Raw genomic sequence first — 27,907 nt, forward strand, 5'->3', positions numbered from 1 at the left:
CTACACCATTAAATATGACGTTCAAGGCACAAGAATTTCCAACTGAAGCTTCATCTTCTTCTCCACACCACCGACACTCTGGCTTCAAGATTTCCTTTCCATCATCAATTTTGGTGGTAGGATGAGACCACTTAGAGACCAAAGCCTTCCAAGTTTTGCTATTTATCGATTTCAGAAAGGTTTTGATTCGAGCTTTCCAATATTAATAATTATTTCCATCTAGAATTAGAGGACGGGTGGTAGAGCCACCTTCTTTGATTCCATCCATGATCGAAGTATCTGAGGTGAAGGTAACTTGCTCTAATACCAATTGAAAAAGTGGTAGGACGACTCCCCACTAGAAATATGGATGTTAAATAAAAAGTATTGACCAACACTGTAATAACAAAAATGCTAACAGAAAGTAAACAAGTAAAGACATACAAAAGTTGGTAACCTAGCTTGGTGATAATCCACCTACATATGGGATAGTATGCCTAGGAAAGATAATCCACTAGTATTAAAGAGTTAAGCAGTTTACAACATAGTACTTATCTGTAATACACAATCACTATAGTGACTCACGTAGAGCTCAACTCACTAACCACCTAGGCTCCCCTAGATGTGAGACTCCCTCTTAAGTGTACTTAGAGTCCCTTAAGTTTTATAATATTAGTGTTAGGAAATTCGACTTCCGATAGTGTGTGAGAACTTCGACTTCCGATAGTGTGTGAGAATTTTCTCAATGAGAAATAGTCAGCGAACTCCCTGTTGGGGTTGATGCCCTAAATCTCGTAGGGTCTTGTAGTTTGTAATTGTATTGTACAAATATTTTATTTATTTAATCAAATATGAGATGTGTTATTTGACATTTAGTAGCATTAAACTCACAAAATACTAACATTAAATGTTATCATCTATAACTTAAACATGTATGTAGAGATATATAGATGAATCATGTTTAAGTGATAACCTAAATGGTCTATTATAGATGGATAAGGTTGGATACCTTATCCTTGTGACACTATGAATATGACCTACTTTGTAGGTGTTAAATTGTTGTAAAGTGCTACAAATGATCTAAGCCTGATCATTCAGTGGAGACATATGAGTCGGGGTGTTTTATGTAAAAATTTTTGTATAAGACCAAACCACGAAATGACTAGTCACATTATATAACACCATTCATAATAGAGACTTACTTTTCACCAGGATGACCATAGGTGACATGACCTGAATCCTGAGTGAGTTATGAACTCTTACCTCTGATGACGATCCTTTGATTTATATGGGTGAAAATGGCCAGATCGCCGACTCAATAAGCCTACCGTTTTGGGGATTCTTCTGATTGAGAAGTTGACAACATAACTACACAAGACAGAATCACTCATTCCCAAATGTCGGAGTAAGTAGATAAATTTCTCCCTTAAAGACTGATTTCGAGGATTGAACAACGTGACGCCACATCCTTTCCTAGTTTGAGAAGGGTTTGATTATAGTTGTATTACGACTTATTGTTCATTAGATAGATCAGTGATACTTAAGGAGTTAGATATAACTACAGAGGCAAAATGGTAATTTTGACCTAATTGTACTTACGAGCAATTTGTAAAGGGTCATTATGTTGTTGATTGGTTATATCCAATGGACACAGAAATTTATCTGTAGTGTAAAGAGTGTAGTTGTCAATCTTTAATAGAGTGCCCGACAATTAATGAATGTTGAATAATTTAATTAAGGAAGTTTAATTAATTATTTAAGGAACTTTAAGTTACAGGTCGATGAGCTCCCCTCTGTAGCTCAACAAAGATTTAATGAAAATCAATTTTTGATTAATTTGAATTGTTCAATTTAATTGAGGGAATTAATTGTATGTGATATAATTAGTGTTACTTTAATTATATATGATATAATCACTATAATGTTATGATACATTATAATATGAAATTTATTTGAGGGAAAAAATATTTGAATATGATTCAAATATTAATTATGTTAATTGGATTCATATAATTAAATTTAATATATATGTAATTTATATTAAATACCATTAATGAGAGAATTAAAATTATAGGTTATATTATATATGATACAATATTAAACCATAGGTTATATGTTATATTTGACATAACATATAGTTTAATATATATTATATGATAAGGTGGTTATCATATATATATATATATGATAACCACCTTATCATATAATATAGTTTGATCATCATAATTAGTTATAGAATTGATCTTATGTTTAATAAGATTCATAATGCCCCTATTAAATAACTATTTTAATTTTAATTTTTAATTTTAAAAATTAAACTTACAAATACTATTTCCACCTATTGATTTCTTTATTTTATTATTTACATTTAATAGTGCTTTCAAAATATCAAGTAGGTCAAAGACGTAATAGCCATAATATTTTTTAAATTTAAGAATTTATCCCACTTTTATTAAAGTTTAGAGCAAAATAATATTCTTTGCTAATTTAATTTTAAACCAATTATCTTCAAGGTAGCGCATCTAGTGTAGTGGTATCATAGTACCCTCCCACGGTACTGACCGGGGTTCGATTCCCCGGATGCGCATTTGTTTTTATTTTTGTTCTATATATATTTTTTTATTATTTTTTTATCTCTTTCCATTTTTTAATCGAGTTCATCATTTTGTCACGTGGAAAAATATATTTTTTTGTTTAGATTGTGAATGTAATTTCTATTTAGTTATCGAATATTAAAATATTGTATCTTTAGTTTTTAAGTTTTGAAATTTACTTTAATTTATTCTTTAAATTTCAAAATGTTATAATTTCATTATTGAGCTTAAGTTTAATTTCAATTTGGTCTATAAGTTTCAAGATTTATATTTTAAATTTCTATTTTTTTAAACATATTCATTTACATTGTCCTCCATTTTGATTGATATCGTGTGATCATTATAATTTGAGTCAATTAAACTCCTAAATTTTTATGAACCAATCAACTTAGACTCTTTATTACAATCACCCTTAAAAATCATTCATACATTAATTCTCAAATAGATTTATATTTATAATTTATATATTTTTTTTACTGAACATTGGCAAGTATATTAATTTATATTGTCCTCCATTTTGATCGATATCGTTTGACCATTATAATTTGAGTACATTAAACTCCTAAATTTTCATGAACCAATCAACTTAGACTCTTTATTACAATCACCCTTGAAAATCGTTCATGCATTAATTCTCAAATACATATAGGCTATTTCAAATGTTTGTTTTACCAAATGGGCGATTATAATAAATTCATGAATTATTTTTAAATGAGATTTGACTAAGAGTTTAAATGGATTCATTTATGAAAGTTTATGTAATAATTTATTCAAAAGTTTTATATGAGTCTTTCTTGACAGAACATAATAGAGGTTTTAAATTGATTTACTTAAAAAATTAGTTGGTTTAAATTGGTACAATTATAAGTTCAGGTTCAAATGAATGCAACCCATCAAATTTAAAGATATAAATTGATATATTTTGGTACTAAAAAAATATATTTTTATTTTTTTAGTACGGGAATAGAACTACTAATTTTATGTGCAACGTGTTATTATATAAGGAGAAAAAAAAGATGAATGGAAGATGGTGAAGGTCGTTTGACTTCAAATTTTTTTTATCATATATAAAATCGAAGAATCGAAACTCTGACTTTGATGCTAATTAACCCTCCAATCTTGAAATTATGGTGAAAGAATTGGTATAGTTATGTAACAAACAAATATTATATGAAATGAACTCTATGGAAAAAGTCCAACTTTCAAATTTCAAAATATGCTTAAAATTATTACATTTTGAAACAAATAATTTCATAAAAATAATTTTTCCATATATCATATTCTATTCTTTGTCTCAACTCCCCCATCGCCGTCGTCGTGGCCGCCACTGCCATCTGGGTTTCTCAGAAGTCCGATATCATATCTCCGATCAACAGCCCGCCAAGCAAACCGGCTCCGAGCCCCATTCCCATTCCGCCGCCGCCGCTCTTCTTCGGTTGCTCCGGCGGCTGCTGCATTGGCAGATATCCATACCCCGGAGGCGGTGGTTGATAACCGCCACCATATCCATACCCCGGCGGTGGATAACCATAACCTGCCGGCGGCGGCGGCGGATATCCACCCGAATGCGACGGTGGATACGCCCCCGGCGGCGGAGTGTAAGGATATCCACCGGGTGGGGGTGGGTATGCATCCGCCGGCGGCGGATATGAAGAGCTAGAAGCAGGAAATGTAGACGGGTAAGCCATAACCGGCGGCGCCTCCGCCCCCTTCATGCCATACGTCTCCACCGTGTGCGGCGGCGGTACCGGCGACGGCTCAACTTTATATTTTTCTCCAAATTTATAAGCCAAATCCAAAGTCCCCTTTGACTTCCCATTCGACAATCGAACACTATAACTACCAAATTTCTCCTCGTTTCCGGTGGCCTTCTCGTCATCGCCGCCGCCCTCACGATGAACACTATTATCAAACAACTCCTTGATTTGAACATAAACAACCCCAATTTCTTTATCTCCCAATTTCCGATTAGAGAGAAGCTTGATCTTGAGGGTAAGGCGATTGTCCTGAACGGCGGCATCGTCGACGGTGAATTGCATAGAAAAGTTCCAACTGGGGGTGGCACCGGCGTCTTTGTCGACGGTGGTTTTGTGTTTGGGGTTGTTTAATTGGTCGCCGGAGATGGAAACGACGGCGTAAACATCCATTTTAGTGATGAGATTGACGTCTTTGAGATCATTGGCTTTGATGATTCTGATTTCCAATGGCCAAACTTCCATTTTCTTGAGAAATTAAGCTATTTGGGGAAGACGATTGAGGGAGTGGGAGAATTTTTGTGGAAAATTATGAAGAATTTAAGGATTTGGGATTAAGAGCTGAAAATAGGAAATAATTTCAAATGGTTATTATTGGAAGGGAAAAGTAGAGGCAGAGGAATTTTCTAGTCGCCATTAAAATGCTTTTATTGTCCCCACCAAATTTTAACAATCAACTTTACGCGTTTACTTCTAATTTTGAAAAGTATTTTTTTTTTCTTTCATCTCTTGCTCCTCTCATCTTTGATTTTTCTTTTCCTGTTGAAAAAAATAGGCTTTTGGTCTCATGGTTTTTTCCTCTTAATTTTCAAATTAACTAATTTAATTAATTAATTAATTAATATTTTGATGATAATAAACTTGAATTAATCTATTCAGTGTTTTGAAGTGTTCATTGCGTAGGGTTTGAAATGACAATTCCAATGCAATTTGAATAACTCAAATCGAAATTTAAATAAAAAAAATATAATCGAAATAAGCTTAATGTCCAAGTGATGATGGGATGACTAATTCATTAAACTAGACCTAATTAAAGAGTGCCATTTAGAGCTTTGGAAGTGTGATAGTTGGTTGGTTTTGTTTGGATTTAAGAAGAAAAAGAAAAAGAATATATATATATATATATATATATATATATATATATATATATATATATATATATATATATATATGAGTGAATGGGTGAAATGTCAAAATTAATTATAATAATGATGAGAAAAATGATGAAACTTAATTAATTATAATTTTTTAAAGTCTTTTAAATTAATTAATTGATTCTAATACTAAAGATTCAAACGGAGTATTTAGTGAAAAATTAAGATTATAAGTGTAGATCTTAGAATTTAGGAATCAAATTGAAACAAAACTCAAATCTTAAAGGTAAAATTGAAACATTTTAAAATTTAGGTACTAAATCGAAAACAAACTCAAAACTTAATGTAGTTCACTTTGAAACCTAGATAGTGACCAAATAGAAATCAAGTTTAAAATCTAAGGATAAAAAAAGTATTTTTTTTCTTTTTCTTTTTATTAACTATTATTTTGGTCTATATATTTTAAAATTTGTTTGTCCTGATTTTGCACTTTTAAATATTACATTTAACCCATTTTATAATTACTTCCCAATGCTTAATTTTTAGTTAACTTTTCAAGAGAAAAAAAAATAGTGGTGAATTATTTTATTTTTAATTTACCTATCTCAAGAGAGTGAGATTCCAACCCCAACATCTTATGGACTTGAGCTATAATAATTATGTCGATAAATTATACATGCAAATTACAAAAAATAATTTTCAAGATTTATTGAAAATACATCCATTTGGACATTGGAAAGTAAAAGAGATTAAAGTGATAAGAAAACCATGAGAACCAAACTGTTATTTTAACCATTTTTTTCCAATGCGACTATGGTTACTTATAATAAATCTCTCTTAAATTCTATCTGTTAAATTAAAGTCTAAAGTCAAAATTAAAATGGTTGGGTTGTTGCGCGTTATGCCATAAAGAAATTTAAGGGTAAAGTAAATTTTACTTTTAGAAGGTAAAAATTATTAGAGGGTTTAAATGACTCGACAACTCGAATAATCCAGATTATCCAACTAAATTATAAAGGTTGGATCGAGTTAGTTTTAATTGTAGATTGAGTTGGGTTGATTTTTTTTTCAGGTTGGATAGGTCCGGATTACCCTTCTAAAAATTCAGAGTTACAACTTAACCCAAATTTCGAATATTATTAAATATATATATATATATATATATATATTATAACTCATAAATATTGTAACTATGATATTTATATGAAGTTTATAATAGATTTCTTGGATTTTTACATTTAACATTCGAGTTTTTATGAAATTTTAATTATTAGTATGTGTACACAAATTTAAGTATTTTTAAGTTTATAAAAAATGTAATAAAAAAATAAAAGAAGAATAAATAACTCGACAATCTAACCCAACCCATATCTTAAGGATTGGGTTGGAAACCTTATTTGGGTCATTCGGGTAGCCAACCCAACCAACCTGAATTTTTCGGGTTGGTCCCAAAAAATCCCCCAACCCAACCCAACGCATGTATGCTCCTAAAAATTATAACCATTCTTGGACAACAAAAGATGATACAAGTGTACCTTTTTGACTCCTACAAACTTCCGATCACAATGCCTAATGAAAAGAAAGATAAAATTACATCATATGACATGATAATCCTTAAATTTATTGATAAAGTTTTGAAGTCGTCGTCGATCAGAAAACAACATTTGAAAATTTTACCTTTGGAGCAAGCAAACAACTCAAACAACCCACACAAAAATTATGAAGAGCTTCACTCAACCCACAAGCTTGAAAGGTTCTGACCTGGAGCTCGAAGATTGGAATAGATTTGAAAAACGAACTTGAACGGCTAGATCTGAAGACCAACAAGTGGATTGGGAAAATAGACAACTCGATCTGAAAAACCCACGATCGCACAATCTGCATATCCGACACCAGCGATGAGGTGAACTTCAGATTTGGCCACACGAGCGAGATGTTCAGAGTTGAACGAGCGTCAATGTCTGCAAATCTAAACGTCGACGACGAGCTGACTGCAGATCTGAATGCTGGTGACGTGTTGACTGCAAATTTGAACGCTGACACCTCCACGAACGGATTTGATGAATAGAGTTGACGACAGTGAGATCTGCACCTATCCACGAATGAGGTGAGAAAGGAGAGAAGTGAGATTTGGTCAAATGGAAGAGAGTTTGGAGGAGAGAAGTGAGAAATGAGAGAGAAATGAAAAAGAGGATATTTTTTACTAAAGAAAAAAATAAATGGCCATCTACAATGTCAGTTTTAAACCGATATTGTAATCTAATTAAAATGTATCTTTAATGTCAGTTTAAAACCGACATTAAAGATTCACTTTTTTTTTAACCGACATTATACATCCGTTTTTAATTTTTCCAACCGATAATAAAGCCCAAATTTCTTGTAGTGATAGTAGATCTTCCTAATAAAGCTTATTTGAGATAAAAGTTATTTACCAACAAGATGGATGCTAGCAAATCATTGACATATTATGCTAACAAAGACTTCTTTGCGACATTCTCACAAGTACCCTCTTCAATTGATTCAAGGTAGTTTCTTTAACTCACTAATTATTATTCTGGAAAAAGTTGATATATTTTCTAAGAGCAATATTTAGGTGCAACTTTCATACTCCCCTTTCTTATACATACACAAAAAGAATATTTTTAATCATTTTTAAAAAATTGACACGTGTCAATTTTTAATGGGTGTAACTTGCTATTTTTCTTTCCCGAAAACAAAACAAGACACCAAACTCTAGATAAATTTAAAGAAAGAAAACTAAGGTATAAAGAAACAAAACACATTTAGACAAATAAAGTTCCTTAAAATAGATAATGGTCTAGAATTTTTTAGTGAAGCATTTTATAATTGGCATATATTATATGTGTATTTCTCATCAATTTAACTGATATTCTCCATATTAAGTTTCTTGGATACATACTATATAGTAAAAAAAAAAAAAAAACATCATCAACTCACATAGTTAAATTGTGTGTATTCATATAGTTCTATGTTTTTTCTTTTTTCTTTGTCTTTTTTTTTTTTAATTGTATATGACTTTAGGTTTCCTTATGAGCATATAAAATTATCCATAATTGTCATTTGAAAAGGAAAAAATGTTTCTTAATATTTTCTAACAAGGAGGAGAACTATATTAAAAAAAACATCACAAATCACATGGCCTTTGCTTTCACTCTCAAACTATCAAATCTCCCAAATATTCCTTCCCATATTGGCTCCTTGGTTTCTAAAGTAACTCATATTCTCCACAAGCCCTCCAAACCCCACATTTTCTTGTGCTTGAAATGTCATTCCTTTTCCTCCCTCAGCCCCCAACAAATTTAGTGTCATCGTCTTCGTCCTCGCCGCCTCCACGAGCGGCTGATTGAACACTCCGTTCAGCATCGGAATGTTGTCATCGACGATCATCTCCGTGTCCGCAGCTTTGCCCTTGGAAGATAGATGGGACAAAATGTTTTCTTCTTGACATTTTTGCAAACAGTTGGTAGCTAATAGCCCACAGAAGGAAGAGGGAGCCATGGTTGTTACAAAACCTTTCTGTTAAGAATATATGAATAAAAGATTAAATACTATAAATTGACATAACTTTGATTCAATAGTAATTTAAATATGTATCACAATGGTCAATTATATGTTTGAAATATGTAATATAATTTTCTTCCAAGTAAATATTAATATACAAATTGAGCTTTACATAGAGTAACTCAAATATGTTAATAATATAGATAAATGAAGTTATAGAATTATATTTTCATCCATAAATGTTAGATCTGATATTATTTTGATTCATGAACTGAATTAAAATAAATCAAAGTTATAAAGAAAAAAGAAGCATCAAGCACTCAATTTTGTACTCTCATTCTACTTTTACAATAAAAAAACTAAAATTTATTTTTTAAAAAGTAAGAAGAGTTTGTGACATGCCACGTTATATATGAATAATTTTGTGGGACGTACAAATGTAACATGTATTTGTAACCTAAGATGCAGTCAAATTTTGTTTGAAAAAAAAATCGTAAAAATGTTTGTGTACATATAAATAGTAAGTTGGTAAATACTTACTTTTAGCTTTGACATGTTTATACCAATATATTTCTATTTCATTTAATAGGTAAATGATTTCATCACTTAAATTCCTATTTAATAATCACTTGATCTTTTAAGGCTTTGGTTTTTGAATATTTAAAAACAAAATTCTAAAAATAGGTTTCAAAAACTACTTTGTTTTAGGTTTCGTTTGATAATTATTTTGTTTTTTATTTTTAGTTTTTTAAAATTAAGCTTATTTCATCCACATTTCTTTCGATGATTTGCATATTTCTTAACTACAATTGTGGAATTCTTAGCCAAATTCCAAAAACATAAACAAGTTTTAAAAATTACAGTCTCGTTTTTTTTTTTGTTAAATTAAACCTATAAAACACTACTTCCACCTTCATTTTTTCCCTTTTTTATCTACTTTTCACCAATGATTTAAAAAACCAAGCAAAATTTTTAGAATTAAAAAAAGTAGCTTTCAAAATGTTGTTTTTGTTTTTAGAATTTGGTTAAGAATTCAACCATTGTATTCGAGAAACCACATTTGTTACAACCATTGCATTAGGCTTAATTTTCAAAAACAAAAACAAAAAACCACATGGTTACCAAATGGGACCTATTTTTTTTAGTTTTTCAAATTTCAGCTTAGTTTTTTAAACAACTGAGAAAAAGTAGATAACATAGGAATAAATTTGGAGATGGAAGTAGTGTTTATAGATTTAATTTTAAAAAACAAAGACAAAAAACTAAATGGGGCCTTAAGTTTTCAAAACTTTATTTGGTTTTTGAAAATCTTGATGGTAGAAACTATATAACAAAGTAAGAAATAAGAGATGTAAGATATGTTTGTAAGCTTAATTTTGAGAAACCAAAAACCAAATGGTAATTATTTATTAAGGCCTAAAATTTTTTATTTAATAAAAAATACGTCATATAAAAAATTAACTAAAAGCTCATACTTATGATACGTAAATTGAAACCTATAAAGCAATTAGCCTATTTTTCTAAACTTTTGAGTTTGAGAGTAGTATTATTCAACACCTTCTCATGGCTCATCGACGAGTCCAAACAAAGAGTAGAGTTTCCACCACCGCTAACGGCAGCTCCCATCTGAGCTGCCTTCTGCAGAAGGGCAGTGGCGGACATGAAGGCAGAGGGGGAGGGAAAGTGGTGGCCGTCGTTGGCGGCGGTGGTGGAGTTATTGGAAATGGAAGATGAAAACATGGATCCAACAGAAAGGTTTAAGGGCTTTGGAGGAATAGGCATAAGGTCATGGGGCAGCGTTAATGGCGGCAAAAGGACGGGGGATTGAGAAAGAAAGGAAGGTGCATTAATGGCGGTGGAAGCCATTGTTGTTGATACTTGATGAGATAGTTTGTTGTTTTCTTGTGCTAAGGCATCACAAAATGCTCTGTGGGTGATAAAGCTATCTCTTCTGAAAAAATAAAAGAAAAATAAAATTAAAGTTTAGGAGATGTTTATGATGATGCAACCTAAATATGTTGGTGACAAATTTTTGTTTAAAATAGTTATCTTAGATATTTATCTTACTCGATCAGTTTAATCGATTTGGAGTTAATTAAGAACTAAATCAAATCAATCGATTTTATAAATCAGGAAATCAAATGGATGTCCAATAAATAACAAAATCAATGGATTTAGTTTTTATTTCGAGTTTGTTCTTAGTTTTGTTCTCAAATTTTTGTCTTTTTTTCTTCCATTTTTAATTTTTATTTCCAATTATAGTTTTGTATTGGTTTCTTTGTGTTATTTTCAAATTAAAATCGGACAATCCTTTTTTTATATATTGAAATTGGACTTTTTTTTTTTCTTCCTTTTTCTGCATTTTTCAAAAGATAATGCATGCACCATGATAATTGATCTTTTTCTAAACAACAAATACAGGCACCGTTATAATTAAAATACTAAAAGATAACTATTATTAGAATTTATTTGTAAGGGTATATATATACCTTGAGTTCGATTCGATTTTGATTGGTTTTTTTAATGCAAAACCAATCTAAATCAATAATTTTTTGTTCTCTCCAAATAAAAAGCACAATTTCCAATTTTATACTAAAAATCAAACCAAACCAGGGGATCGATTTGGTATTTTGATTTTTCGGTTTCCTGCTGCATCATTATGGAGTTGATGAAGAAATAATTTCGAAAACATTTAGGCCCTATTTTGTTTTAAGTTTTTATTTTTTAAAATTAAGGCTATGGACATTACTTCCACCTTCAATTTTTTTTTGTTATCGATTTTTCACAAATGATTTAAAAAAAATTAAGCCAAATTTTGAGAATTAAAAAAAGTAGTTTTTGTTTTTAGAATTTGGCTAAGAATTCAACCATTCTAGTCAAGAAAAATGTAAATCATGGTAAAAAATGTGAATGATATAAACTTAATTTTTTTTTAAAAAAATACCAAACGGGATCTTAAATTTTTACCTTTTACTATCTTTAATTTAGTAACTCATGGACATCTAGTAAGAACAAAAAAGACAATAGGGTTTTGACATTAAATTGAGGTATGGGGACAAAGTTTATACAAATTTTAAGAGCATAGGTATAAAATGAAATGTAATAGAGAGTTTTGGCATGTGAATATAAAACAAACTTATAATAAGAAAAGACAAATATACTTTAACTTAATAATGGTATGAAAACTCCCCTTGAATCAACTTAGATTTAATATTTTTTAGAACTAAACCAATCCTAATAAACTTGTAAGTCAATTTAATTATTCTTAATAAAATTTTAAAATATTAATTTTGCTCTCGCAATTTGCATTAAAAAATTATTCTAGTTTTTATCGATAGTTCTATCTTCATTAAGTTTTATTTTATTTTAATCTTTATTTGTTTTCAAACATCACATCTGACGTACTACATTTAATCTTAATTTCATGGTTCATATGACATCTATATATAAAATATATATGGTTAAATTATAAAATTTTGAAATATAAATTTAAATTTTATGTGAAATAAAACCCTAAACATTCGATTTTATGTCAAGTTGGTAGATTATAGCTTAGAAGCTAAATTTGAAATTCAAATATCGTAAATTTTGTAATATAAGCTAATTTATATCATGTATGTATATATATGTATTAATATACGCTTTGGTGAAAGTAAAAATATATATTAACCTGGAAAAGATTGTGCCACAGTCACATTTGTATTCCTTGGAGCCACAGGTTTTGGAATGAGCTTTCAAGTCAGATTGAACTGCATATTTTTTGGAGCATTTCTCACATTTCCACTTCTTCTCCCCATGTTTTCTGCTGTAATGTTTCTTGATTCCGGTGAGGTCTCCGAGCGCCCGCGCCGGTTCATGGTGGACGCACAACGGTTCTGGGCACACGTACACCTTCCTCTTTGTCTCGCTCCCGCTCGTCCTTTGCTTCAACTTCCATGGTAGGTTATGCCCTCGCCTGTGCAGTTGCAAGTTTTGGTCTCTTTGAAATCCTTTGTTGCATATTTCGCAAATGAATCGATTCGTCACCATAAGAGTTTTTGGAGATAACGCTACCACGTCCGCATCAGGATCTACATATATACAACGATTTGAATATCGATATTCATGAAAATATCACCATCCTTTTTTAAATTTTTTGTTAACGTCCCACGTTGAAAATATGAGAAACGTCAACATATATCCCTGTGAAATGATTTTGAGATGAAATCTCATGTCTCTTTCGTTATCAATTTTGTAAATCAAATGGTCACCAAATGTCTTTGATTTTTTGTTTTTGAAAATTAAGCCTGTCTTCTTTTCACTACTTATCATGGTTTCTATCTTCCTTTAAGCAAAATTGTTGAATTCTTAATATTTTTTTATATAAAAAAATATTCAAAACTTGGTTTGGTTTTTGAAATCGTTGGTAAAAAAATATATATTAAAACAAGAAATTTAGAGGTGGGAGAGATGTATATAAATTTAATTTCCAAAAACTAAAAATAAAAAACAAAATAGTTATCCAACAGAGCCTCTACTTTTAATTTACTTTTAATTTTTGAAAGGTAGGTTTTTCTCCGAATTTCTCAATTATATTTTTGTATCTCTCTAAGAAACACTTGAATTCTTAATCAAATTCTAATATAAAAAATTATTTTTTTAATTGATTTAATTTTCAAAAACATTAATAGAAAGAGTTAAATTGGGAGAAAATAAATTAAATGGTATTACCCTACACTATTTAAATTAGATTGGTCAGATTTGGTTGGCCAAGTTTTCTGACCTACCTCTAATATTGTTAGTCTATATAATATTTCAAATTTTATATAATATATGTTTCACTATTCCTGTTAAATTATTTTCTTTAATTAATATATGGTTCATATTAATATTATATATATATGACTATTAAAAATTTCATACAATCCCCCCATATAATGGGCTCATTTAGACATCGTTCATTTTTCAATATTTAATTTTGGTTTTTCAAGTTAAAAAATATTTTAAAATAATTTTCATTTCCATACAATTATGAAATTTAGGACAAGTATTTGAGGTAATTTATGTAAATAGCATTTAAAAAAAATAAAATAAAATAAAACAAATTTAGGATATGTTATAATTATTTTTTTAAACAAAAACATTAAAAATTAGGATGATGAAGATGGGAAAAGTCCAAACAGTACATAGCAATCATTGTAATCCCCCTCCAATAATTGAAAGTCATTCCAACTACTCAGATATTTAAATTATGGTATTATTTTGTATTCTGCCCTCCAAAAATATTTTTAAAATTCTATCCATATTTCAAATTTCAAAAATATTTTTCAAAAAAGCAAAATAAAATAAATAATTTCAATAATAAAGTCTCTTGTTCAAACCCCCAATTATGAAATTTCTTCTCTCTCTCCTATCTTTTTCTATGTCAAACTCACATCACATATCCATTTAAAATTTTTTAGTACTACTTTCTATTTTTTTTATTGAAAATTTTCATCTCAAACTATTCATAGAAATAATAATAAAAAAAGTGAAAGACATTAATAAACTATTATCCGCATCTATCATATAGAAATTGATAGAGTTTCTATCACTAAGAGATACTATAGATTTCTATTAACCTCTATAAAAGATAATTAAATTTTGTTATTTTGTGTAAATAATTTCTCTTATTTTTTTATTTTTGAAAATCTCATTTTTTTTTATTGTAATAAAAGAATCATTTAAGAATAATGCATAGTTTGAAAAAGAAAATATAGTATATTTTTAAATAACATGCCAAATATTGAATGGAAGAATTCTATATTACGATAGTACTAGAATTTTTCTTCTCAAAACTTAACAAAACACTCCATGGAATCAAAACCCTCCCAATTGACTTGATTTATTAAATTAAAAACTAAAATAAAATTGTTTCTTGTAATAGATTAAATAATTTAGGTCATATGTCAATTAAATCAACACCATAATAAATATATAATTAAATTATAAATTTCTAAAATTTAGTCCCTATAATTTGATAAACCTGTCTTAAATGGTTCCTACTGCAAAGACTATTTATATGAATATTATCAAATCATATAGACTATTTACGAAGTTTTATCATATCTTAGGAGATAAATCTTAATTTTTTCGAAATCGTAAGGACCAAAATTGTAATTTAACCTAAATAAAATGGAAGAAAAGGGAAAAAAAAAGAACTACCTGGTGTTCCTGGCAAGTTCCTTTTCTTCTTGGGAGCTTTTAGCTGAGGGTATTGATGGGATTGAGAGCTTCCATGGCTGAACTGATTCTCTAATTTCTCACCATCAGAAACAAAGCTCCCACCATCATCAGAACACCCTGAGATTTTGGACATTGAGAAATGTTTTTTTACAAAAAAAAAAAAAAAAAAAAAAGAGAGAGAGAGAGAGAAAACCCTAAAAACACTAATTTCTTATTTTCTTTAGAAATAGAAATTAAAAAAAAAAAGGGCTTGGCTATTAGGGTTTAGTGGAAGAGAAAAGGAAGGATTTTGGGCTCCATTTTTGGTGAAGAGAAGAAGCTTTCATGGAAGATGCAAATTAGAGGTTATAGAAGGCAACAAGAAAGAAAGGGGGGAAAAAAAAAGGAAAAAAAGAAAAAAAAGGGATCTTTCTTTGGCCTGCCCACTAGAGAATTTATAATATGGGTTCCTAAGCTTTGCCCCTAATTTTATTTGGAATTCTAGGAAATGCCACTAATCCTTCTTTATATAATTTCAATTGTTTTATCTTTTTAATTAAGGAAAACTAATGATATGTCACTTTAATATCAAACAATAATTGATACCCAATTTGGGTTATGTTAAATTTTTAACATGTTGAAAATATGAACTAACTTTTATCTTATATAATGATTAATTCATATAACAATTATTTGAGTTCACTATTGTGGTAAATTTTTGCTTTAAATCATAATTGATATGTTTTGGTTGCTAAATTTAACATTTATTTAAGTAGTGTTAATGGATTATTTAACCAAAAATCTTAATGATTTTAATTACGGTCCATTTCATTATTATTTGATTTTTGAAAATTAAGTTTATTTTCTCTCAATTTCTTACTATATTCACATCTTTATGAAGTAAAACCGCATTCTTAACCAAATTACAAAACAAACAAGTTTTTGAAATTACTTTTTTTAGATATTGTTTGGTAACAATTTGGTTCTTGATTTTTGTTTTTTTTGAGAATTAAACTTATTTTCTCTATATTTCTTATGATAATTTTTATTTTTGTTTAATAAAAAAGGTGAATTCTTTGCTAAATTTAAAAAAAAAGGGTTTTTAAAAACTATTTTTTTAATGTTCAAAACTTGGTTTAGTTTTTGAAAACATTGGTAAAAAGTAAATAACAAAGCAAAAAAATTTTAAAACTTGGCTTGTGTTTTTTAAGGTATTGGTAAAAAAATAGATGACAAAGCAATAATTTTTAAGGTGAAAATGGTATTTATAGACTTAATTTTCAAAAATCAAATAGAATCTTAAGTATTTTGATTATTGGCAAAATCTAGTATTTATTTTTTATTTTTTTAAAAGGCAAAGTCTAGTAAGTTTTTTTTTAGTATAAGATTCGATCTTTTAAAAAAAAAATGTTACGTAAATTATCATTGAGCTACATTCCTTTTATAGTATATTTAGTGTTAGTATTTATTAATGTCATATAAATCTTACTTTTCATGTTGTAAAATGTATTTTAACATATACAATTGTTTAAATACACTATAAAATTGAATGTTGAGATTAAGGAAAAAAAAACTAATATGAGTATTTTTTTTAAGGGACAGAGTAGAAAAAAAAGCTACATAACAATGTCATAAGTAATGAATTCCATAGGTAAGGATAAAGCAGAATATCAAGTGTTCTCTCATTCAAGGCCTTTGTTGCCAGGTTGTGAGCCAAAACATTGTGATGAGATCGCTCGACATGGAAAATAGAAATATCCTCTAAGACATGCGCCAAGTCTTTCGGTTCTTCAACAAAAAAAAAAAAAAAACTTTGGTTGGATCTAACTCATTCTCATTTATCAGCTTGATTTATAATGTCTCGAGTTTAGGGAGGGACATAAATAAACTGAGATCAATCCCAAATGAGAAGGAACCTGAGGATATGAAACTATCGTTAAGAAAAGCTTAAAAAAATTAAAAGTTACTATTTATACTAACAAAGTGTATCTTTTTTTTTTTCAGTGGCTCAATTATAGAAACTTTCTAGATAAACGTGTTTAGTTTGGAGCAATTCTATGTTGAGTGACCTTCTAAAAACTTTCCTAGAAAGCATGTGAGTGAGGCCAAAGCACGTTAAAAGAATCTATATTGGTTTGTGGGAATAGTCTTCAATCTTACGAGTATTGAAAATAAGCAAAGATCATCGGAGATGCATGAAAATTTGGGGTAATTCGAATTCCAAGTCCTGAACCTAGAATATTACATGACCAACTGTATGGATTGCAATTTGGATGCTATCACTTCAGCGAGAGCGCTTGCACTTCAAGAACTTTGAACTCCTTGCAATAGGAAATGTAACGCATGCCAGCTAGATGATCTTAATTTAATTAAACTTTAATGTGTTGAAAAATGGAAATTATTCATGATGGATCTTTACAAATCAGTACTTAATTTGGAGGGGAATTAATATATGCATCTGGCCCACAAATATTTAGTAATCTATATTTCATGGTATCTAGTGGGGAAGGGGAAACAAGTTATAGACTTTGTCTTTTTCTGGTAGTATTTATATTAATAATAAATGTGTAGTATTCTAAAAATGGCACTCTAAAGTAATGCACTTAGACTTGAGGATATCCACTTAACAAAGTGATATCAATTTGAGCTAAAATCTCCACTAAATTCTAACATTCTAAAAGAAAGCATGTTATAAGTTCAACTCATCAAAATTATTCATGATTGAGGATTGATTATTGTTGATGTATAAATTTGGTGCATCTTTTACCTCCACACGTTTTAACGGTAAATTTATCAATTTAGACAAAGGTAGTAGTTTGAAAAAAAAAAGAAAAAGAAAAAGAAAAAGAAGAAGAAATTTGATCTACTATTTACCACACAGGGTCTAATGTTTAAATTGGATATTAAAAAATAGTAGTGTAACGTGCCTTTAAGTTTAGTAAATATATAAATATTAGTTACCTTTGTAGACTTAAAAGAATATAATTATATGAGGTTTGATCTCGAATTTTTTAGCTTATCTTTGGATAAGGTCGAAATAAGTTAGAGATTCATGCTTCTATTTGGTGATTCTCTCACCTTAGCCTCGACCAGTTTGGCACTAGCTGAGACCTTATGCTATGAATCTAGTTTGTTTCCTATTTAGTTTTGATTTTAAGCCTCTTTAGCAATTTAAGGAATTTAACCTATCTTTATATGACTAATTAGAACTTAGGTTATTAAGCATGCAAACCTTTTGATTAAATAGTGACTTTTTTCTAGTTCACATGACTTCCCATTTTCAGGCCATTAGTCCCATATTCCCTTATAATTATGTGGTATATTTTTTCTAACTTTCTCAACATTATGATCCAACTTGAATGCTAACTTAAGTAACCTATTAAGATTAACGACTAATCACTAAACTCAATAAGAAAAATAGCATAAGGAAATGGATGACCATGTGAACTAATTTTGCTAAAGTTAACTTATTCTTTTTAGGGCATCTACCAAAATTAAACCCTTAAAGAATTTAGCTTATAAAGAAAAGAAAACCAATTTTTATTAGCACAAAATGAACAATGAGTTGAAAGAAATGAACAAAAAAAAAAAAAAAATAATAATAATAATAATGAATAAATAATAAGACATCAAATAAGAATTCTGGAAAAACATCGCTTTTCGACCCTTGTGACAATCTACACACTATCTAAAAGTGCTTGCTTAGTTTAAAGCAACTCTACATAATACTTAGAGCAACACTAAACTAGAAGCATAGCATCACGATGCTCTCGAATTGGAGAATCAGGTCAGTGTCACTCGAACTTACGAGATGCCAAGGGTTGATGGTATTAGTAATGTTGCAATGCCAAATTTAGGTCAGACCCTTTGGGCACTTGTCCAACCCCCTCCCCTGATTCTCTCTTCCACTTTCTCTATTTTTTAGTCTTTTCTTTAGTTTTTTTTTTCCTTATAATCGAGTTGAACGATGTCATGTTTTAACTTTATCGTCTTGCTGGAAAGGTAAGGTTTTCCATTTTCAAGTCTAGAGGATTGGATGAACCCAAATTGAATTTTGTGAGGATTGGGCTTAATTTCATATCTTCGTTGCAAGTATTATTTAGTCTATGTTTTAACCATTTAGCATGTGTTTAATAATTGGATCGACACCCTAATTATGAATGCATGTCTAATATCTAATAAATGATGTATGATCCATAATCGTCGTTCTATCATTTGCCTAAGTAGCAAGAATCGAGTTGTGTGTGTCTTTTCGTGGCTAGCTTTTTCGAAGTTACATAGCTTGCATGATTGATTTAGGACTAAAGAAGAAATCGATTAGTTTATTTAGATTTTTCTGAAGAATTAATCGTGTCGATATTCCTTGTGACTTATTATAGGAGTTAGATTAATATGGAATGCTTCTCATTCCCAGTTAGTTTCAATCTTAGTTTAATTAAGATATAAATCTTAGGTAACGTATTTGGAAGCTTGATTCTATTTTTCTTCATCAACTAGATCGTGTGCTTATGATTGACTATAGTAGAACTCCTATGATCAAATTTGCAATTTGGGTGATGACATTCCTTCAAACTAGACTGTTAAATGACAAATGACCCAATTTTTTAAAAAAATGTTAAATGCTCCTTTACTGATGTCATGACCACGTGAATTTACGGTATTGCCCTTCCTTTTTCTTTCTCCTATTCTTCTCCGGTGTGAGAAATCTTCCTCTGCACGTCGTCTTCTTCTTCTCCGGCAAGATGAGTCCACAAGAGCAGCTTCGAGGCGACCAACTCTGGTGAGCAAGAGACGAAAGAGAGGATTGATTTTGTGAGTGAGGAAATAAAGAGAGAGCAAGATGAGCTAAAGCGAGAGACAATGATTTGTGGGTGAAAAAAAGAAGAGAGGGCAAGTGACAGTGATTTATAAGATAAAAAAGAAGAGAGAGTGAGACGAACGAGAGCAAGAGCGAGATTGCTTTTCCGCATGTGCACGAGTATATTTTGGTAATTTCACCTGAATTCAATGTTAGCAAAGGGTCACTCGACATTTTTTTTTTTAAAAAGGGGTCATTTCACATTTTTTTCTCTAATTTTTGGGTCATCCATCCGACGAACCCTAGATTATTTAGTGAGATTGCTCATCTATCCCTTTTAATTTCATTCTTTTATCTTTTTGTCTTTATCATTCCAAACCACTCTTTACTGCATTAACTTGAGAATTAGCTTGTGAGAACCTAGGCTCTCTATGGTGCGATCTAAACTTTCATTTGGTGATTGAAGGCTTCGAAAACTTCGATCATAGACCTTCACTTAGATGAGGCTGGGCAACGGTCCAATCGTGAAGGTTGATCTTAGGGACCAAGGATGTTTCACTAAACTCACAATGCTTCTAGGACAATGATCTTAATTTTTTTTTTCATCCTTATCCAGTTAATGATTTAGAACCCTACTCATTTTGAACTCTCATTTATTCATTCTATCAAAATTCATCATCTTCACTGTTGATTTGCAAATCTAGATAGAGAAGATTAATTCGTTCAAGCGAACACGTCAAATTATAATATAAAAACAATTTGGAATCAAGTATAATCCACAAGATCAAATATCAATTAGTTATTGCAACTACTTGCCAAATTTTCAAGTTCCTAAATTAATCTAAATACACAAATGAAGTGAATTTCAATGTATAACAATTCTAGGGTATTGACTAGATCAATGGATTATGTAGATTAATTGAACTCTCAATTAAATTAGAAACGTATCAAACACATGACTTTAGAAATCTAAATTTCTCATTCCTCACACTATGCAATTAAACGACATAGCATGGTTTTAATATAGTTTCTAGTTGTTAGATATTGTGTGGTTCACAATATTTGTTTAAGTGTAGTAGATGTTACCTGAGATGTCTCTGCATTGGTGGTTTTCTGAAGAAGGGATGTTCTCCGGAAATGCTAATTCTAAAAAATAATTTCTTTATCTAATTTTTTCCTTTTGTAGTATTATTTGTAGATCTTTTTTTATTTTTTTTTTGGTGACAACTTTGAAAGTCAGGGTTGCTCGTCCATGTATCCATTGTGCATATTCAAAGGACATCTAATCCTTTGACTCGGGTTGGCAATTTTGTTTTAAAATGCAACATTGTGCTTTACTATTGTGAGTGTTTGATCGCAATTGTAGGATGGAGAAAGAGTTTTATTGCATGGAAACGTACTATGAGTTGCTTATTGCTTGTGTATTGTGATTCATTTGAGAAGGTTTTCTCGAGCTTAGGAGCCTAAGCTATTTGAGCAAAGGGGATTTTGTTCTATGTAAGAAGGATATAATTCTAGTGAGAAGGAGTCTCACAACTTAAGGGGAGCTTAATCTAACCGAGAGGATGTCTCAATCTTAGAGGGAGCCTAAGACATTCTTCATTAATACCATAATTTAGGGGGAGCCCGAGTTACCGCGAGAGGGATCTCAAATATATGGGGAACCTAGGTGAATGGTTGAGTGATTGAGCTTTTGGGAGTCACTATAATTGTATAACTAATACAGATAAGTAATATGGTAAAAATTACTAACTCGATGTTTGACCCACCAACTTTAAATGTTGGTGGAGTTGAGTTGATTTTTTTACCAACTCTCCCTCTAACACACCCCGACTTTCCCTCCCTCTGATATTTTTAGTAGCTTTACCTATCAGCCACCGTCGGCGACTACTGCTACCAAACTTCCACGATCACTCGCATGGTCAACTTCGAAAACCAACTCGGGGCTTTGACAACTATCTTCGACGAAAACTATGCCTTCACACAAAGTAACTCTGATGACCACCTTGATACTGCTAACTCTGATGACCAACTCCAAACTCCCATAACCACCTCCCATGACCACCTTTGCACAAGCAACTTCAGCGACCACTTCGCGTAGCCAACTCCGATGACCAACTCCAAGCTCCGACAACCACCTTCGGCGACCAACTCTAAGGACCATTTAGGCTCCAACAACTACCTTTAATGACAACACTCCAATTAAAACCATCTTTGATGATCAACTCCAATGACAACCACTTTTTACAACCAACACTAACATTGACTTCATGTGACCAACTCCAACGAAGACTACCTCTTACTTGTAGGCCCTAAACTAATTGCACAATTCCTCTAATAATTAGCTTGAAGTTCATTAGTTTTAAATTCGAAGTCAATTTTTTATAATCCAAAATTTGTTTAATTATTGGGGAACAATTTGTGATATATTGAATATCATTCATTGCTCTGCTTTTCTTTACATGTACATAAACATTTTTGTGGACATTATTATTTTATTTGTAAGTGACAAGTTAGACATAGCGACAAAAACTAACCATAAAATATGTTTGGAAAAAACGAGTTTGCACAAAAAAAAAAAATCATTTTGTTATATTGGTGTAAAATGTAAAGAATGAAACATTTACACAAAAAAGGAAAAAATCATTAACTATAAAAATTGAAATTCATATTTCACAAATGACAAAACATAATATAAGAATTGTCTTTTTCCTTTTTGAATTAACATTATGGTTGAGTTAAAATTAATTGAGGGTTAATGGTTAAAGAAAATGTTCATTTTCTTCGAACATGACATGACTTTGGGGATGTAGAGCAAGTTGTTATGCAATTGAGTGTTCAAATTGTGTGGTGAAAATATATTATATTTTTCAAGAAGGAAAAACAAAAAATTGTTCAATTTTTAAGCTTCTTCAATATTCATGCTGAAGGATAAGTAGTTGTGAAAAGTTTTCATTTGTTTGGAATATGTTTGGTGTTTAGGAATGCAAAAAAAAAAAAAAAAAATATATGTAATATAATTGAGTATTCAAAAATAGAATTAAAAATTCGTGCTCAGTATATGTTTATGTTATAGAAATTTGTTATGTTTTAAGAATGGAAAAAAAATTAAGCGTTTTTAAGTGTTAAAATTTTTAGTAAACTATGTGTGTAATTGGAAATTTAAAAAATAGCCAAAAAAAAAAAAAAATACAAGACAATCAATATTATTTAAAAAAATTGCACTACATACTCCAACTCAACTTTACACCTAAAAAAATAGACTTTTTGACTCAACTAAACTCAGCTAAGCACTAGAAACACAAACATCCAATTCAACTCTACACTGCCTCAAATATAAACCATCGAACTCCGTAGATAGTCTAACTTCTTAAATACCATTCAACTCAACTCAACTCTACACATCAAATGCCTTTTTACACTATTATTCAGATTTCTAAGCTTACAGTATTTTTAACGAGATTATATGAAACCAAAGCCATAATTTCCCTTTTATAGAGTTCTTTGAAGTCCGTCATTTTCTTAAACCATCTTCTAATAGTTTGTCAAAATTCCTACATGTAATTATTCAAGAATTTCATCACAAAAAAAGATAATAGATGTTTTGGTGATAATTTTGAATGAAAGAAAAGCTGAGTTATGCGTTGGTTTAATAATTGATATCAATTACCACTGATATCATATGTCTGTTATTAAAATTATGCTTAACACACGACCAAGGTATGGTTTTTAATCCAAGCAAAAAGACAAACAATATCAACCATAAAACTTGACAAGCCCAAAGATTTTATGACAGCAATGGGCAAGAAAGAATAACAGAATATTCACTTAAACATGTGAATATTCAAACAAACTCACACTTGGTTTATTTCTTTATTGTTTTTCCTGTGATAAAGAAATCAAAAGCATAGTTACTATGCAGGTTTTCTTAATTACATCATTATTTTTATATAAAGTTGTGGTGGGTTGTTTTGAATATAAACTTTTGTTAAACATTCAACTTTCTTTTTATGAACAAATTTCATAAATATCAATGTTCTGTATATAGTTGGTGACATGTTTAATGTGTAAAGCCTCAAAATTATCGATTTTGAGTCTAAAATGTCTTAAACTTATATATTCTCTTTAAAAACAAAGTTTACCAACATAATTGATTGAATTTCAAATTTTTGTCTACAAGGTCCATCAATTTTTTAAAAATGCCAAACATGCCTTTTCACACAAGATTTCAACAAAGAAATTTAATTTGTATAATAAACTTGAATTTGTATTGATTTATATGTGGGTGTAGTGCAATCTCTAATATTTATCCTCTGATTCTTTATATCAAAGTAAACTTGTTCTGAATAGTTTTGTAGCTTGTTCTCGATATTGATTTGACTTGAGGACTTTGCACCATATTCTCGAAGTTATAGTTATTGAGTTTGTGAGTTGTTTGATCATTGAAATACTTTTCGTCTTCAAAAAGTATTTCATTCTCAAGAGTTTGAAGAGTCTTTACGTTTGTTGTTTCTAAATTCTCTGTGAATTTGCCTCTTAGAATTTCCAATGGTGCCTCTAAATCCACATCTAAAATGGTGGCTTTTCATTTTTTTTTTTCTTTTGTTGCTTCTTCTATTTTTGCATTTCCCCAAATTTTTAATAGAAAAATACACTTATGGTCTCTAAAAATTGGTTTACGTTGCGTTTGGGTCATTCAGTTTTTAACCTCAATAATTTTACTCCCAAGTTTAGCTCTTAATAGAACCCATGGTCCCTCGAGGGGAGATCTATTTTGGGGACTCTCAGTTTGAGAGAGCGAGATTACAACAAGATTCTAGAGGTCTTAGGTGCGGGATTTTGTTAGAGAGAGTTTGAGAGCTTGAAGACAAGAGTCAAGAGCTCAGAGAACAATTTACCTCAGGGGTGGAGTCAGATAACTTTTCCTACACTTTCCCTTGTCTTTAATTTTCTATGAATTTTTGTATTGTAATTACGATTCTATCTATGGAAGCCATATCATTGGCGATTTCCCTTAGTTACAGGGTGACGATGTAGTTTCTGGACCATTGTTGTTTTAATTGCATTACCTTGAATCCAATTTTTGTCAATTACATTTCTAACGTGCTTCCTCTTAATGTTGTTGAGTGCTTGATCACCATTTGATTGATTTCTTGATTTATTGTCTTTCTCGAGAGAGGACTTTAGGCTAGATCTCACATGTTACACTATTGTTCCATTATGCACGAGAGTGACAGGGGAACAATAGAGATTAGTGACGAAGAGTTGGAGTGTCATACTTAGCTAATTACAAAGAGATTTGGGTTAATAACTTGGCGTAAGAAAAGGTTGAGCTTGAGAGAGGAGACGTGGAACAACATGGAAAAATGAGTGGTTTGGAGAGGAAAACAAAGAATCTCTGTTTTAGATAGTGTGCATAGTTGAAGGCAAGCACGTGTATGTGTACATACTTTAAGTTTAATATAAAGCATTTGATTGATTGAGGTGCGCTAATCTGTTCTCATAAGTACATTAGGGTTTAAGACGATTGAAGATTGAAAGCAAGTCACTTCATGTATGATTGATCAATTCACATATTAAGCATTCTAGATCACCACTACATCGTTTCAAGTCCCAATTTTCGTATAGGATTCTAAATGATTTCTACTTAATGATAGTTTTGAAATGTTTATGAAAGATCAATGACAATACTCCACTGTTTTTTACAACTAACTGAATTTTATGGGCAAAACAATCACAAGAAAGAAGCATTAGTAGAGCTGAGTTGATATGTTCTTTACCAATAATCATTACAAGAACACTCTCCAGTAGCAAAATGATGGAAACGATTTCTGTCTCTTACAATGATTTTTCTTTGAAAAACCTTGGAAACAAGCTTCAAAGCTTGGTGACAGTCCTTACAAACCCTCAGATTCTTAGTAATTCTAAGCATTTCCCCTGCTTTAGTTTTGAGCAACCCAAAAGCAATGGCCAGTTTCTCACTATGGTAATAAACAGGATTATCCTTCTCCTCCTCAATTCCATTCTCTGCTACATATCCTTCAGTTCTTATATATTCTAACATATCATTAAGTTTAGCATAAATTTCCTTTGCTTCAGGATGATTCCTTCCTCCTGCTATAAATTCATACACCACACCTTCCAATTCAATCATGGAAACTCCAGCAGCCTTCTTCACTTCTCTATCATTCATTAACTTTCTTACTTCTGCAACACCTTCCCATCTACCTGCCTCGGCGTATAGATTTCCGAGTAGTACGTAACGCCCGCTATTTGTAGGCTCTAGTTCTATCACTCTCTTCCCTATTTCCTCTCCCAACTCTATGTTCCCATGAATTTTACAAGCTCCAACAAAGGCACCTAACACACCTACATCAGGACTCATGGGCATCTCATTTATGACCTTCATTGCTTCCTCCAACATCCCGGCTCGTCCGTACAAATCAACCATGCATCCGTAATGCTCAGCTCTGGGTTCAAGACCGTACACTTGAGTAAAATGACAGAAATAGTATCGCCCCTTTTCGACTAATCCAGAGTGGGCACAAGCACTTAGTACATTAAGGAAGGTTATGTTGTCTGGTTTCACCGTTTTGGTCTCCATCTCTTTAAAAAGTTCAATAGCAGCCTCTCCTTTCCCATGCATAGCCATCCCTCCAATCATACAATTCCATGAAGAAATCCCTTTTTCAGGTAAATGAACAAACACTTCAAAAGCACAATCCAAACAACCACATTTACAATACATATCAATCAATGTAGTTGCAAGTTTTGAATCCAATTCAATCCCATTTCTCTTAATGTATCTATGTATCCATTTCCCTTGTTCAAGTGCTCCTAATCCTGTACAAGCTGATAACATACTAGCAGCCACATATTTCTCCAAAACAACTTTCTCTAATCTCATCCTATTAAACAAACTAAATGCCTCATGAAATCTATTGTTTTGAACAAAACAAGATATCATAGCATTCCAAGAAGCAGAGTTATGTTCAGGCATCGACTGGAAAACTCGTAAACCTTCATCTACAAATCCCAATTGAGCATACCCAGTAAGCAAAGTAGTCCAAGCTACAACATCAGGTAACTCAATACAATCAAACACCCTTCTAGCTTCTTCCAAGGATTGAAAATTAGCATACATATGAATCAAATTGTTGTTCGTAAATCTATCTGTTGTGAAACCAAATTTAACAACATGGGCATGAATTTGTTTCCCTTCTTTGACAGCATTATCAATACAGCAAGCACGAATTAAAGAAGGGAATGTGAATTTATTGGGAAGAACAGAGTTATGAAGCATTTGCAAATACGAAAGTAAGGAAGACTTAGGGGATTCGGACTGTAAGTAACCTCTAATTAAAGTATTGTAAATAAAAGCATCTGGGTAAGGGATTGAATTGAATAAAAGAAGAGCATAGTGAAGATCTCCATACTTGGAAACAGCACAGAATTTGATGAGACGGCCGATTGCATTATTGTCTGTAGAGAGGCCGAAACGGATGATTTGGGAGTGAAATTGCTTGAGCTCAGACATTGATGAGCATGAATTGAGGGCGTGGAAGAGGGGTGATGGGTTAAATTTTGGGGAGTTGGGAAGAGATGCAGTGGGATGAAGGGGAAGAAGTGAAGCCATTTTTGGCCAGAGAATTCACAATTTTCCTTCAAAAACAGGGAGAAAAAGTAATAAATGGATAAACCGTATATATGACTTTGGGATTTTGTTATAAAAAATACCATTTTTGTGAAATAATTGTATAGAGAGCCCATTTATAAGGGTTCAAATGAAATTTAACCCTAAATTTGAAAACTAATTAAATTTGGTCTTCTGTTGATGTCACCACTGCATGAAATTACCACTTTAATCCTAATGACATTCTATCTCCTTTGTTTTTGCATATTTTTGTATTTTTTTGCATTTTTTCTTCTTCAATCTACATTTTTTTTTTGCGATCATCTTCTTCTTCTCATTTGCATTCTTCT

The 27,907-nt window shown here is 30.8% G+C and overlaps 2 protein-coding genes, 1 non-coding gene and 1 pseudogene across 4 annotated transcripts; 1 reads left to right on the forward strand and 3 right to left on the reverse strand.

The window, feature by feature from the left end:
- Positions 1-2,495: 2,495 nt before the first annotated feature.
- Positions 2,496-2,566, forward strand: TRNAG-CCC (transfer RNA glycine (anticodon CCC)). Its single transcript has one exon. It is a non-coding gene; the product is annotated as a tRNA-Gly (tRNA).
- Positions 2,567-3,739: 1,173 nt separating this feature from the next.
- LOC120071605 (protein SRC2 homolog) lies at positions 3,740-4,947 on the reverse strand. The gene has a single exon (XM_039023955.2). The coding sequence runs from the start codon at positions 4,790-4,792 to the stop codon at positions 3,917-3,919; it is 876 nt and encodes a 291-aa protein (XP_038879883.1). The 5' UTR covers positions 4,793-4,947; the 3' UTR covers positions 3,740-3,916.
- Positions 4,948-8,472: 3,525 nt separating this feature from the next.
- LOC120070926 (protein indeterminate-domain 12-like) lies at positions 8,473-15,626 on the reverse strand. The gene is made up of 4 exons (XM_039022837.2): positions 15,127-15,626; positions 12,614-13,013; positions 10,501-10,894; positions 8,473-8,958 (listed from the first exon to the last, which is right to left on the reverse strand). The coding sequence occupies exons 1-4, from the start codon at positions 15,278-15,280 to the stop codon at positions 8,605-8,607; spliced, it is 1,302 nt and encodes a 433-aa protein (XP_038878765.2). The 5' UTR covers positions 15,281-15,626; the 3' UTR covers positions 8,473-8,604.
- A 9,832-nt stretch (positions 15,627-25,458) lies between these two features.
- LOC120072308 (pentatricopeptide repeat-containing protein At5g66520 pseudogene) lies at positions 25,459-27,665 on the reverse strand (annotated as a pseudogene). The gene has a single exon (XR_016527474.1). The product of XR_016527474.1 is annotated as a pentatricopeptide repeat-containing protein At5g66520 pseudogene (transcript).
- Between the last annotated feature and the right edge of the window lie 242 nt (positions 27,666-27,907).

The sequence above is a fragment of the Benincasa hispida genome, chromosome 2 (assembly GCF_027475165.1).
Source record: "Benincasa hispida cultivar pf3 chromosome 2, pf3_genome.v1.1, whole genome shotgun sequence".
Classification (NCBI taxonomy): Eukaryota; Viridiplantae; Streptophyta; class Magnoliopsida; order Cucurbitales; family Cucurbitaceae; genus Benincasa; species Benincasa hispida.

Bases quoted from the DNA above. Each gene is read 5' to 3' on its own strand.
- LOC120071605 (XM_039023955.2), bottom strand. From the start codon at position 4,792: ATGGAAGTTTGGCCATTGGAAATCAGAATCATCAAAGCCAATGATCTC.
- LOC120070926 (XM_039022837.2), bottom strand. From the start codon at position 15,280: ATGTCCAAAATCTCAGGGTGTTCTGATGATGGTGGGAGCTTTGTTTCT. The intron at 13,014-15,126 runs GTAGTTCTTTTT...GTATATATGTAG, and splicing joins GAACTTGCCAGGAACACCAG to ATCCTGATGCGGACGTGGTA. The intron at 8,959-10,500 runs GTGTTGAATAAT...TATTCTTAACAG, and splicing joins CGTCGATGAGCCATGAGAAG to AAAGGTTTTGTAACAACCAT.